Source organism: Pleurodeles waltl, chromosome 12 (genome assembly GCF_031143425.1).
Source record: "Pleurodeles waltl isolate 20211129_DDA chromosome 12, aPleWal1.hap1.20221129, whole genome shotgun sequence".
In the NCBI taxonomy this organism is placed as follows: Eukaryota; Metazoa; Chordata; class Amphibia; order Caudata; family Salamandridae; genus Pleurodeles; species Pleurodeles waltl.
In genome coordinates this window covers 685,093,560-685,107,210 of record NC_090451.1, presented here as the reverse complement: position 1 = coordinate 685,107,210, position 13,651 = coordinate 685,093,560, and the positions used below count along the sequence as shown (strand labels likewise).

The window sequence follows — 13,651 nt, the reverse complement described above, 5'->3', positions numbered from 1 at the left end:
GAACCTCTTAAAGTTATTTTGATCATCAAAACATCCTTGATCTCCGAGGCTGGGGTGGAGGACAAAATCTTCCACATTTCATGTTAATGGTTCTTTCAACAATATGACCTATGGAGTACAGCGGTCTTTTTTCAGTAGCTCACAACTCCATCGAGCAAACATAAACTCAAACATTCAGACTTTGTTGAGGGCAGATGGTGACATACCTTGCTGTCTGATTTTTGCATTGAAATGCTTCACACTGCTACTACGACTACTCTGCTTTGCACCCCCCCCCCCAAATAGAAGACACGTGTTAGTACTTTTGGTATGGCTCAGCAAAAAACCCCAGAGGCTCTTCACATCTCCTTAATAGTAGGGCATAGAGTCAACTATTTTACAGGTTGTGGTATTTTACCATTACAAAATGCCCTGACTGGAAAAACAAATGTAGCTAGATAGATGGGTATAAATATATCCACTGTTTTGATGCAGGACGGCAAACACATTTTTTTTTTTCAATTGCAATTTCAACCTCCTAGTTGAGTGCCAGGCTACACAAATAGTAACGGACTGTTGGCAGTTTCATACTACCTGAGGCACGGCATTTCGAGGATGTTTACATTATGCCACTCAAAACATGTTGCAGGTGTAGTAGCTACAGTCACTTTTAGTTTTACAATTTCAAACTCATAAAAAAATAATGGTGTTACCCTGTGTCTACAGGTATATTACAGGCAAACCAAATGTGTGGCTTTTGCCAATCCTTATTTTAGTTTAGTTCCAAGTCAACACACAGATTCTGAGGCCTAAAAGATTCCTAGAGTGACCACACTGGTCGAAATAAATGTTGGTGAATGTAGACCTATACCATAAACCTAGTAATATCAAAATGGTGCACAATACAGATTACTGGGAAGTAAAACGAAGTAGATTTAGCAACCCAAATAAAGTATGATTAAAATATATTCTATCCAAGGGCCAGCCCAAAGCAACCTCTAGGGTATAACTGGTCTTCCAGTGAACTACGACTAGAAATAGCTATTTCTAATGTATGAAATTCTCTAGAGTTTCATTTGCAATTCCTAGTGTGTCGCAAATAGACCTATCTCATGAATATTGATAGGGAGGTCACAATTTGTGACCCATTTGGAATCTCAGCTATCAAATGGATGGTGGTCTGCTGGGGTCGGCAGAACACCATGTCTGTGATTGCTTTTAAAATAAAACGTAAAAAAAAAAAAAAAGACCACAAAAAACAGCCTATTTTCCTTAAGGCAAATGTTTTTTTTGTTTTTTTTTCAACAACAAAAATGAAACTTTTAAGTTTCACTTTTTAAGAGTAGGCAGTGGTTAGAGGGATGCCTGCTCTTGAAAAATATTTTTTAAACTATTCACAAAGAGGAATGGGTCACTTGGGGACCACCCTCGCTCCTGCGTATGAGTTACCCTAAGTTGGTAGTAAAGTTTAAATATTCTGCGACAACATTTTTATCCCAAAACATTCATACATACCATTCGGTATTAGGAAGGGATGCCCTCAACATACCTCCTCCAAATACCGATTAGCAAAACCCAAATTATGATTTGGTAACAAGTTACCAAATTGCAATTTGGGCTTCATACATAGCAAAAAGCATCTTTCTGGTCGCAAATGGCCTGATTCTGCAAATCGGGCCATTTGTGACCAGAAAAATGCTTGGTACTTCCAGCCCTATATTCTTAAAATTGTTACTGAGTTGCCCATCCAATAACTTAAAGGTACTTACATGTGAGGGGACCCACATTCCAGGCAATGTTATTGCACCAGCCAGTTGCCTGGACCCAATGAACTGTGCCAGCATTGATCCACACCAAATCGCCCGGCCGCTGCATGAATCTGTATACTGGGATGTTCTCCTTGTAGAGGTCTTCAAGGATAGGCCACCAGGACCCAGTTAGGTAGTCCACATTGTGCCTATTAAATAAAAAATAAGAAAAAAATTTTAGAATCGTTCTAACACAAGCCCCCATCGTAGTCTGCAATACTCCCCACTAACAGTTATTCCCTCTCCTGCCAGCCGTCTACCACCCATCTGATTAGGTCTTCCCTTCAAACTTCCCATTCCCAATGCAACATATCCCATACGGCTCTCACTTCTCACAGAAGGCGCTGATGGTCTCCCAGTAATGTTCGTGAACTGCAAACCATTCGCAATCCCCAGGCCCAATGTTAATGTTGACTGAACAGAAGTTATTGTTTTCTTGGTGTCCTGCAAAAGCCAAAAAAGAAAGAAGGTAATCAGTCAAAGGGATTAGTCTGAAATTCTTCTAGATAGCATTTGTCTCAAAAGTTGGTCATACTCATAAGGGATAACCTAACTGGTTCTTCAGCATGGGATTCTTCACTGTATGCAGTGCTTGAAATTGAAAAATATAAGTGCAGGTACTCTGTACAAGAGTACTAGCTTGTTTATGAGAAGTGCTGGTTCTCTACAATTCAAAGTATTACGTTTTCCCTGAGAAGTGCAGGTACTCGCCCTCTCAAAATAAAAAAGTACTCAGTACCGGCCCATTTAAAGCACTGACTGTACGTAGTCCCACCCACATACAGGATGCCCGAGCTCACTTATACATGTTTGGGTGGTTTTATTGCACAAAATGGAGTAGCATAAAAACCTTATTTCACAGGGACCTCTTCAATATGAAAAATAGTTCAAGGTCCTTATCAAATATTGAAACATTTTTACAGGTTCCTAGGAAATATGGGTTTCTAGGCATAATGATAGTCCCAACCACTCAGTAGTTATACCATTGTTCACTGTTTAATCCATAATGTATTTTAGAAAGATAAACAGAATCTGAACTTTCTAATTCGAGTCAATGCCCGTTATTTGCACCTTGCAGAGAACAGTTTCAACAAAGCCTCCCCTATAAGAGTGCGTGTTTCTAATAAATCTGCCAGCTGTTGTTACTCCACGACCACCAGCCAAAAACGAATTCTAAATTACATATTTATTTTTTACTCAAGACAACCATCTACTGTGGTCCAGCAACAATTATATTATGCAGTGTTACAGGAGAGGTACAAACAAGCTGGAAAAGGTAAACCACTGAATAAGAAGCAAGCACATGACAGTGACCATAAAACCAACAATGGTAAGCAATGTCCAGGTTTTAAACCAGCTGTGAGTTCCTGGTAACCACACAATAGACCCTTTTCACCCAGACAGCAGTTTTGTCTGCTTGGCTCAACATATAAATACATATTGGCTAACTGCGTAATATAGTCCCATCCTTTACTTTGGGGAGTTTGGTGACATCTACAAGCCACTCAGTCTTTGGCTTCATTGCATATTACAGTTACCACTTATTTAACACCTACTACACCTTCTCACTCTTGCAACACACTACTAGTCACCAAAAACCTGTCAGAATGGCCAGCCAATAAATTCATAATATACTTTCAGGGGATAAAAGACAGAGGCTGGTGTATTTAATTTATTTTAAAAAGTACAACCCTTCTTCCCGACTTATTTCAACCAGGCCTATGTCCTTGGTCATGGCAACATGCTGGGCTGGAAGACCAGGACCAATGGACACAAAAAAGGTTTGAAAAAAATATATGAGTTTCAGTATACTTAAATATATGCGCTTCCTAGTATACTTATCCAAGTATACTAGGAAGCGCATGCTCGAACACTTAGGTCTGCAGTGGAAAGGTCACATGGCACGAGAAGCATTGTTGATAGTCTTACCAAATGCTTGACTATTTAACAATAGTCAGGAGACCTACTCAGTGGGATATCATCTCCAGTGTATGGATTTAATCCTTTGTATCCTGGTTCTGTTTAAAATAATTTCTCACAACTACACGTGAGAAAACAGCAGGACACAGATCATATTAGCATGTCCGAACTGAGTAATGCTGTTGAGGGAGGCTGGAGTGTCATGATCCATTTGAGCGTTAGCCATTGCATCACGGCCATTCCACTCACAGTAAAATGGTGATAAATAGCATGAGACGTGTACATATGTGTTAGCATTGTTAGATATGGCAAGGGGGCAGGATTCTCAGGGGTCGTGCCCCTCCCATCATTTGTAATAAATAAAACACTACAGTTTGTTCTCCTCCATATGTGGTTTATGCCAAATGTTTGTGTTAAAAGATAATTAACCAAAACATGTTGCAAGGAGTTAAATTTGCAGAGTATGCTAAATCATTCTGAAGACGGCTTGTGGCCATTAGGCCATTTATATCCATTTGTAACGTTACTGGAATATGCAATAATATGCAATGTGTGAAGTATTGTTATCCACTCATAGGCCATCTGTGTGTTGCTTATTCCTTATGATGGTCTACACTTGTAGGATAATGTCGTAAAGGTCTGTGGATTCTCTACATACTTAGGTGAATCTCTTTCTACAGCTCCTTCGGCTGAAAGGGTCCCTAATATTAATATGTGCAAGGGTTTCTTAGCTGCAGTATTAGCTGGGCTCATCCCTTAAGCTTTCTGTAGTAATTAGGTTTCTGGCGTCTAACAATTATTTCATGGAAGGTTGCCTTTTTAGCTGTGATTACTTCAGCTAGGAGGGTTAGAGAATTGCATGCTTTTAAAGTGCTTCTTCACCCTTTACACTTTTCAGAGTTGAGCAGTTTAAACCTCAATTTTTTTTTTCTAACCTAGGGCGGTGGATATTTCTTTGCCGTCCTTGTTTTTGTCTCCTGTTCTTTGGAACGAACTAGAGCTCAACTCAACTCAACTCTAAAAGGGTTCAGCGTTTTTGTAGTAGGAATTTCACTCTTTTCTGAAAGCATGGCAATCTCTTTCTTTCCAATAGGTTGGGATCTGCACTTTGGAAGCAGACAATCTCTCACTGGATTTCGCTGGTGATGTAGTTACTCTATGAAGTAGCTGGGAACCTCCACGTAAGTTATTTCGGAAGGGGAGTGGTTATTAATTTAGCTATGCTGGGGAGTGCTCCAGTGCAGACTATGTGTAACGCTGCTACTTGCTCTTCACTTGAATAAAAACCCTCTTGGCTTGCGAAAGCAAACAGACCTCATTTACGTTTTTGGAAGGCAGTCTTACAGTTATGTTTGCTCAAGTCTTGTCCACGTTCTTATCTTCTTGCTCTGGGTAGCAGCCTTGGAAGTGTTCCAAGTCCGCGAAACGGTTGTGGGGGCGGGAGGGGAGTGTGTGTGAGTTAAATGTCAATTAGCACAGCTTTTCAGTGGAGGTGCAAGATGTGCCAAATCCAGGCATGCCAGTGATAGTAAGTGATCTGAAGAATATTTTGAAGATTCCACTGCGTCAAAAGGAAGTAATCTGCATGAGTATTAGTTAGAAGAAAAATGTTATTTTGTAACCATATGTTCTTCTTAGTGTGTGGTGATGTAGATTGACTTGCTCTGCATATTAGTATTATGTCAGGGCGTTTATAGCTTGTTTTTCTTTAACAAACTTTAAAAAAACCAAACCTGCTCTAAGTCGTCTCTTGGTCCAGAATGCATCAGCACATAGGATTCATCTCAGATTGTTTTCTGCTCAGCAGTCAAGCAGTTTAAGTGCAGTGTAGGGCCCAAGACAGAATGTGCTTTACTTAATAAAGTGAGAAAACTAAAAGGCAGAAAATGTGTAACCATTGTTAGCCTCAGGGACGAGACGGGTGCATGTGAATCTACAGTAACATACATGCCATGTAACCATCTGTTTGTAGTGTAACATTTTCTGTTCATAGCATGTGTGGCGTAGATAAACAGTCTGCAAATACTAGGAAGAAGCCCCAGATCTTTGGAGATGAGATGGCAGGAAAGCTTTGACAGCTAGATGCACTTCTTTCAGTTCTAACAGGCGTATGTGTTCAGATCTTTCCTTTTATGACTGTGAGCCAAATCCTGAGACGGAGGTGTGTAGGACAATAGTTGTGATGGAGGTTCCTTGAAAAAAGGAACACCCAAAGCGGATTCTGAGGTTTGGACCACCAAGCCAGAGACTGCCTCACATTGTGAAATATATGTGATCTTCCCAGTTTCCTGTTTTTTGTGAGCATTGGTTTTCTACACTGTATTGAAGAGGTCTCATTAAGAGTCTTGCATTTGTATTATGAATATGCATTAGCTCCTCTATCTCATCCCACTGTTGGTGCGCATATCTGTATTAGCAGGGCATTTGAGTAGGCTATCCGCCAATGCGTTGCTGCTGACCTTTCCATCTTCCTCACCACCATGTCCACTCTCTAGGTTTCTTTATCAGGATGTGGTCCTGTAGATGTGGGAGTGTTAGCTCTTTTCTATGCTGTTGCCACAATAAGGGAGACTGCTGGCACGTCCCCCCTTGTGTAAGGAGAGTCCTTTCATGAGAAGCAATACTACTTCCCTACCTTTGGGGTTCATTGTCTTTGCCGCAGCTGGATCCTTAAATGCTTCCCAGCCTTGATCCAGCATGCTTGGAAGCATTGGGGGAAATTGGTTTCCCTTTTGTTCAGGTAGTCTCCAGGACAAAACATGGCTTTGATTGTTCTTCCTCCGGTTGACCTACTCAAGTGCTTGCAGCTCTCTTTACTACTGTACTATATAAAGTGATGTCATCTGGTGGTGATGGCTCCAATGGGTAAGATGCCACCCCTTCTTATAGTGACTCTTCCTAAATGTCTTGCCAGTCATCTGTTGTTTCCCCAATGCGTGAGAGTCTTTTTATTGTTCTACCCCCAGGTCAAAAAAATTCCTGTAGTGCTGGGGGGGGGGGGGGGGGGGGGGGAGATGTACTTATATTCTTGGGGGGGGGGGGGGGGGGGGGGGGGGGGGGGGGGGGGGGGGGGGGGGGGGGGGGGGGGGGGGGGGGGGGGGGGGGGGGGAGATGTACTTATATTCTTGCAATTCATTCCCTCCCATAGACTTCCAGACCCAATGGCAGAAAAAAAAAATCTAGATATGGTAATTGCATCAAGGGATTTCCAGAGCATACGTCTGGCATTGCACATGGTGGGTTTAAATGTAAATGGTCAACAATGTCCTTAAAAGGGGGAGGAGGTGGGGGCTTCAAGGCAACTTTCTGGACCCAACCACAAATGGCATAATAATGCACTGCATATAAAGCCAGAAAAGATTCACAATTAAAAAAAACACATTTCTCCCATTGTCCATAGTGAACTTACACTTCCTGTAGCCACTCACCTGGGGTTCGGCTTCCAGGCACCTTCATGTACAGCTGAACAGTGTTCATGCCCAGGATGCTATGCCCAACATGGCTGAGCATGTTTCCATTTGAGGAAACCCTCATGAAGGCTGGCAGCTTCAGCAGCTCCTGCAGCTGCGGCTTCCAACTAAGGATGTAAAATCAAAAATAATTAGGTCCTTACAGGGCAGCTCCGAATGAATTTAAACAAAACCCGAGTGTCATCTTATGATTAGCTTCCCTAAAAGTGTGGGAGTCACTAATAAATCACACTTGCCTTCTCTGTACAGAATAACCACCACCCAACAGTATCTTAACATTTGAGATCCACCTTTTGCATGGCCTATTTGTGTGACCTCACCTTACAGTATGCTCTTCTTTCCCCTACCTCCCATCATGCATTGCATTTGTCTATAACTGTTTAAAACATTGTCCTCCAGGTGACTTTCAATATGCCCTCCGCTTCTACAGTCAGACAACCACACCTTAGTTATCGCCACCCACTATCAAGAACTATTCCTCAGTGCTTCAGAAGTGTTGTCTTCCACTGTTTAAATAACTCAATTTTGTTATTAAATTAATGCCATACGTCTTGATCTCACAATCGGCACCCTCATATCTGAAATATTCGGTTCCTTCTTTTCGTTTAGGAGAAGCAGGGGGGTAGGGTCTCACCTCCCAACCCACTTGAAATGTTAAAGTTGATGGCAAATTATTGACTTACCATTTGGGATCTGAGAGATCGATGTTGGTTCCAAACTTGATGATATGTGGGTTCTTGACATCCACAGTAATGCTAAAGGAGGAATGGGAAGGGGATTAGACTAAATGAAGCCAGACACACCTTAAATAGTTATTTCCAAACTACAATAAATGATCCTCTGCCCTGACAAAAATGACAATCTGTCAAATTCCTACGTGGCCAGTCCACCCTAGACAAAGTGAATGTTTTCCAGCCAGACACAACTGTTTGCGATTAGATCAGAGAAGGATACACAGGGGTCACTGAAAGGATACTCCAAGTTAGACCTGGTGCAAGGAAACTGGTTCCTTTGCCTGCTATTGGGGTTGTACAATACAGCAATTATTAGGGTTCACTACACCATTGTTAGCTACGTTTCCTGGCCAATCGTGGCACTGACCCCTCAAAAAAAAAAAAAAAAAAAAAACTGCATGGCATAGATTTTCACTGCTCCAGCACATTCAGGCTGAAAAACATCAAAGCCATACCTCATCTTACACAGATTATACATGCTCAGCAATCTGACAACAGATATGCCTCAAATTACACACATATTACAGACTAAGACTTCAGAACAAATCATTTGGGATCTGACCTCAAACAGCAAAGCAAGACGCAAATGTATTAACATTGTATCACTGCTTTCAAGCTCCCTTAAAGGTTGCTAATGTAGTGAGTGAAGTGCTCAAGTTACTAGAGTTGTATCCAGCCGGTGACAAGGTATACACAAGGCACTATTTCCAAGTACAAGTCTGGAGTCACCCTATCAGAAGTGGAAGTATTACTCAAAAGATCTTCTGTTCATAATGCCGGTTATTTGCTAAACAAAGACGGGTTTTACCTTGGATTAGAGGCCGATTTTCTGTCGGGCTTAGTGAGCTCTTCATCTTCATCTTCGCTTTCCTTTTCATCCTGTAAAAATGGAGGTGAAACATATTTTTATCAACTGCGATAGACCATCCAATGGTGTATTTCAAGAAAACAAAACTACTGAAAACTAAATGCACGCAAGCCCACCGAATTAGTGGCAGTAGTTGGCATATATGACCCATACATCACCGAGGAAGATGCACAAGCTTCTCTTAAAAACAAGAGCTACATCACTGGAAGCAAACTGACAGATTCCTTGACACACATATTTAACACCTGTTATCAGTATCTTGAGATAAATGGTAGACTGCACTACACTTCGTAAATGTAGTGATGGTTATTATCATACTAGGTAGTGCACAGGTAGCAGAAGTGAATTCTCTATCTCACACCTACTCATACCACTGTTTTATCATTAAGATTCTCTCACACTTGGCTCCTCACCCTGGCATTTACCTGCAAGAATTCCTGAAAGGATGAAGCTTGGTATTGAGCATACTTGGCAATGGTGGTATGAGAGCGGCTGCTTTCGCATGGCCACACCTGCTTGCTGCCCGCAGGATCCCAATTCTGGTCTGAAGGCTGCTGCACCTGTGTCCGAACCTCCACAGAGTGCTCAGAATTTGCCTCCACCAATGTCTTGGTAGAGAAGAGGCCGAGGTCTGTGAGGGGGATAAAAGGGTTAGACAAATAAAGAATGCAAGAGTAAAAAAACAGGGAGCCTGTTTTACATAGGATAGTTATAAAGCATATGAAGTCCATGGGTTCCTCTCTTTTGGGAGAATGCGGGACACATGCACATCTCAGCAGTCTCCTAGTGTGCACACATGGCTGCCCTTTGACACACTGAGTTCTCAAGTACATTAAAAACTGTTACAATAATCCTTTTAAGGATATGAGCATAGAAAGGACCCAGAATCAGTAACCTATTAAGACAGTCCAAAGAAAGAAGGAAGAAATGAAGTGGGGACCAGGAGAAAAGGAGCAGTGCACTTGTATAGGCGGTAGCCCTAGAGAGGCAAGACTACTGGAAGTGAGGAATCTAGGGCAATAAAATAAGGCCCAAAACAGAGACTATGAAAAATGTCATCTCCCTGCCAAGGATGTCAGGGAAGTAGAAGTGGTCATCACAAATGCATGGTATTTATGCCATCACTTACTGAGTCGCAGTGAACCAGCCAGGCCTCTAATCACAGTGATGGGGTTCTTGGAGTCTGTGCAGAACTGCAGTAGCACCGGAGAGAAGGCATCTCGCTTGCTCTCCAACTGCGGGCAGAAGAGGCATGTTCGGTGTTAAAAACATTTAGAGTTATCTCCTGCAATCACAAATGCTAAAATAGCAAAACTTTCTTCTTTAGCATGGACCCTCTAGCCCACCTTTGTATTTCTGACACAGAAATATCATGGATTGTATATGCTATCCTCATTAGTGCCTAGCAGAAAGGTCACACAGCACGAGCTTACACATTATATACACCTTTGAGAAGGAAAAGTCAGATGCCTGAAACAGTTTTGAAGCATGATACTATTCTACATTAGATGTTGCGAACAAAGTCTATACATCTAGAGAAAGGTTACAAATAAATGTTTTAAGGGCGTCAAAAATACATGTTAATCTGTATGTCACATGGCAATAGCCATGCAATAGCCAACCAGCTATGCCTCACTGCATGCTTGCCCCCTTTAAATTCTATTTTCATTGACAGTCATACGTGAGGACAAGATATTTTAATATAGTTAGGTACTGAATAGTATGCACAACTCCTCTTTTCAAAGAGGTGAGAAGGGAGGAGCCTATGATAATCTAGAATCATCTCAAACTGCAGAACTGTTGTTACAAGTTTTTTATTTTTGCTGCATGTCTCTATTCTGAATCCACATGCCGTGCATCGAATATATAGCAATACTTAATTAAGCATGAAGTGCTGATAGTGCGTCTTGTTTTGCCTGCACATCCGCATTAATGTTTCTCATTTCATCCATTAGCAATCGTACTTGCAAAAGGAAAAGATCTTGAACTTCTCCCCAGTCAATCCTACCAAGACTCTAGGTCATGTTTAATTTGTAAGTACCCAAAATCTCCTGCGGTTGGCAAACTTCAACTCGTGCTGTAGATCCGGAAAAGTCTTAACGACCGTAATTACCATCGTACTGCTCAGTTATTTAGAGGAAGGCCGCACACCATCTCCTCTTCATTGGAATCCATTCCTGTCCTAGGGTCTCTATCATTACTGAAAATTCCCACTACAATTTTGTCCCTTCAGGAAGATCAGGTCATTATGGAGGCTACACTAATGCCTCCTTTTCCTGTTGTCATGTCAGTCAAAGCACACACTTTGGTCAACTGTGGTGTGGCTGCCGCTCTAACTGAGCAGTCTTTCTCAGCCACTGTGCTTAGAAGCGAGCCTACACACCATTTCACAAGCCTGTGCCCTATGACACCCTCCAGAATGCACCTAATTAAGTCTGGTACCCACCAGATTTTAGAGACGGCTAGATATAAATTTAGTCTCTTACCCTCAAAGAGGTGCTGCTTGTCCCTAGGGGGCACTTACTCCAACACGTAACACAGAATTGGGTATGATTCGGTTTCCAACTACATGCCTTAGAATTGAATGAGGAGGACGGTTTTAAGACAGTAAAGCTCTTGCTACCTCTGGACACCAAGTCTCGATTATTAGTGGACCTCCAATAAATAGTTCAATGGTCTGGACACATCCCAAAGTGGTTGAATTTCCAACTCTGGAGGAAATACCCTCTGACCAAGTTTGGTTCTCAACAGGTATAAAAAAAAAACAAAAAACCTGCTGTGTACATCACCAATGTACGTTCCTGAGTTAAAGACCTGTAGCTCTTCACACAGAGATTTTATCATAGAAACATGACGAAGGCATCTTATCTGTTAATAAGGCTCTGATCAATCTGGTATCACAGACCGGGGGACAAGAGGCAGTCCAAGCCAGTGGTTTTGGAGGATGCTACTTGGAAATCCAGATTGGCAGCCTAAAAAAAATACCTTGGTCGTCTTCCTGGAGAGCTTGGCTGTGCAGGAGTGGTCTCACAAGTAAACATGACACCACCCCCTTGCTAGTTTCAGACAAAGCATATGGACCAGTTGGGCAAAAAAATGTTCACATGTGGTAGCCATGAACATGGCCTGGCTCGTTGCATATTAGTCTCACTTTTTATTGGGGAAAAAAAAAGTGTCAGTCTGACTGTGACCAGTTTGCCTGAACAAATAGGCAAGTATTTTTCACATCCGTGCAACAGATGTAAGGATAGTGCCAAATATTGAAGATGAGGGCAGGACATTGCAGACTTGTTTAGGTGCATCCTCCCACCATAACAAGCGCACTGTGTTTTGCTTTGCGAGCCCTGTAGTGGTCCTACATAAACAGCTGTGGATGCGGGTAAGTGCCATTTCATTGGATGGCAAAGCTCAGCCCCTCGATGGTCAGTCAGCACGTTTTCTGCAACAAAGCTAAAGCAACACCTCTCCTGACTGGCGAAACACGTTTACAAAAGCAATACCGCCAAAGCTCGCAGCTATCCCATCGGTTTGGGTGCCAACAGATGCAGGCTACCTGGGAAAAACCAAAGCAACAGTACATTAACATTCTTTCAAAGGCAGAGGTCAAAAACGTCCTCCACTTATTCTCCAAGTATGATCCTAATATTCAGGCATCTTGGTCCTGTGTGACATAGCACCAGTAAGGAACAGTGGTTTTCTTCCTTAATAGCAAGCTTTGTACCAGTGGATGCACAAGTTGGTAGCTTGAGCTGTTCTCTTACCCTCTCCTCACACAGAAACAGCTTGAGGACAGATCAGCTGTCACCGATGACTAAATCATCAAAAATAAGCTTAATGCAGTAAAAAAAGAAAACAATTCAAGCTGATTTCCGTCTCCATAGCATTTGAGAAATAAACAAAATGAGTGTGATGATTAAGTGTACTTCTGAGATGTAAAAATAGTGCCTTGCACATTGCAATGCAAGAATTGCATAGGCGGCGAAATGATGCAGTAAACAGCAAAGAGCAGGAGGCGAGAGATTAATATACCTTTGGGGTAAAATCATCTGTGTGTATATTGTGAAGAACTGGAAACACGACAATTGCCCCTAGGAAACAAACAGCTGCATTTTCCTCAGAGACAACTAAAAAGGAGGTAATGGTGGCAGGACATACATAAATACTAGGAGTGGGTGGGTTGAGTTTTTCCCTGGGAAGGTTCTTCTCAGATCCCATCTGCGGCTTTACAGAATAAGACGGCAGCACGTAAGACTCCTTAAACTTGTCCTTTTGCTTCACATTCCTGTAACAGAAAGAACATAGTGTTAGATAAGGAGATGCCCAGATCATGAAACAAAAGTTAGTAAGTGAGGGCAAAATTGTGCCATTAACAAGGAACTATTGAGGATTTGGTACAGATTGTGAGGTGGGAGTTCTTGGCTGATAATGGGGCAAGATGTCCCAGTGAGATTTTATAACTATCAGAGAATTGGGGACTACTGTAAGTCCTGCTGGAGACTTACATTACTTGAAGCAGTTCCTGATCTTCTGGAATGGAATAGAAATTCCTGCAGAATGCCGAATGTGAACTCTCAAAAAAAAGATAAAAAGTTATGTTTGGAGTGGAACGAAGGGTGGGGATAAAATGGAAGGGAAGGGAAGGCAATGCCGGAGTAGCAGTGCATCACCAGGGCTCGAAAAATCTATTCCAACACTCGCTATGGCAAGTTTTATTGTATGCTAGCGAGGGGACAAAGAACGGGTGTTTGGTTCAGTCAGAAACTGAATTGGCAATTAGGATGCCTTTAAATCTTATTCTTGTCACATCTGCTCTGTGTTCAGAGACAGAGTCAAAAATTAGTTTGTCTTCTTGCAATGCAATATTTTTCCTTC

At 42.0% G+C, this 13,651-nt stretch overlaps 1 protein-coding gene across 9 annotated transcripts in view; it reads right to left on the bottom strand.

Moving 5' to 3' along the window:
* Positions 1 to 13,651, bottom strand: part of KDM6B (lysine demethylase 6B) — a 511,446-nt gene that overhangs the window by 31,460 nt on the left and 466,335 nt on the right. For all 9 annotated transcript variants that reach the window (XM_069218686.1, XM_069218685.1, XM_069218684.1 and 6 more), the window contains 8 exons: positions 12,935 to 13,061; positions 9,909 to 10,014; positions 9,205 to 9,410; positions 8,720 to 8,790; positions 7,861 to 7,932; positions 7,136 to 7,284; positions 2,117 to 2,231; positions 1,749 to 1,936 (listed from right to left, as the gene is read on the bottom strand). In XM_069218686.1, the coding sequence (XP_069074787.1) occupies positions 1,749 to 1,936; positions 2,117 to 2,231; positions 7,136 to 7,284; positions 7,861 to 7,932; positions 8,720 to 8,790; positions 9,205 to 9,410; positions 9,909 to 10,014; positions 12,935 to 13,061 (1,034 nt within the window). The remainder of the gene's footprint in view (positions 1 to 1,748; positions 1,937 to 2,116; positions 2,232 to 7,135; positions 7,285 to 7,860; positions 7,933 to 8,719; positions 8,791 to 9,204; positions 9,411 to 9,908; positions 10,015 to 12,934; positions 13,062 to 13,651) is intronic.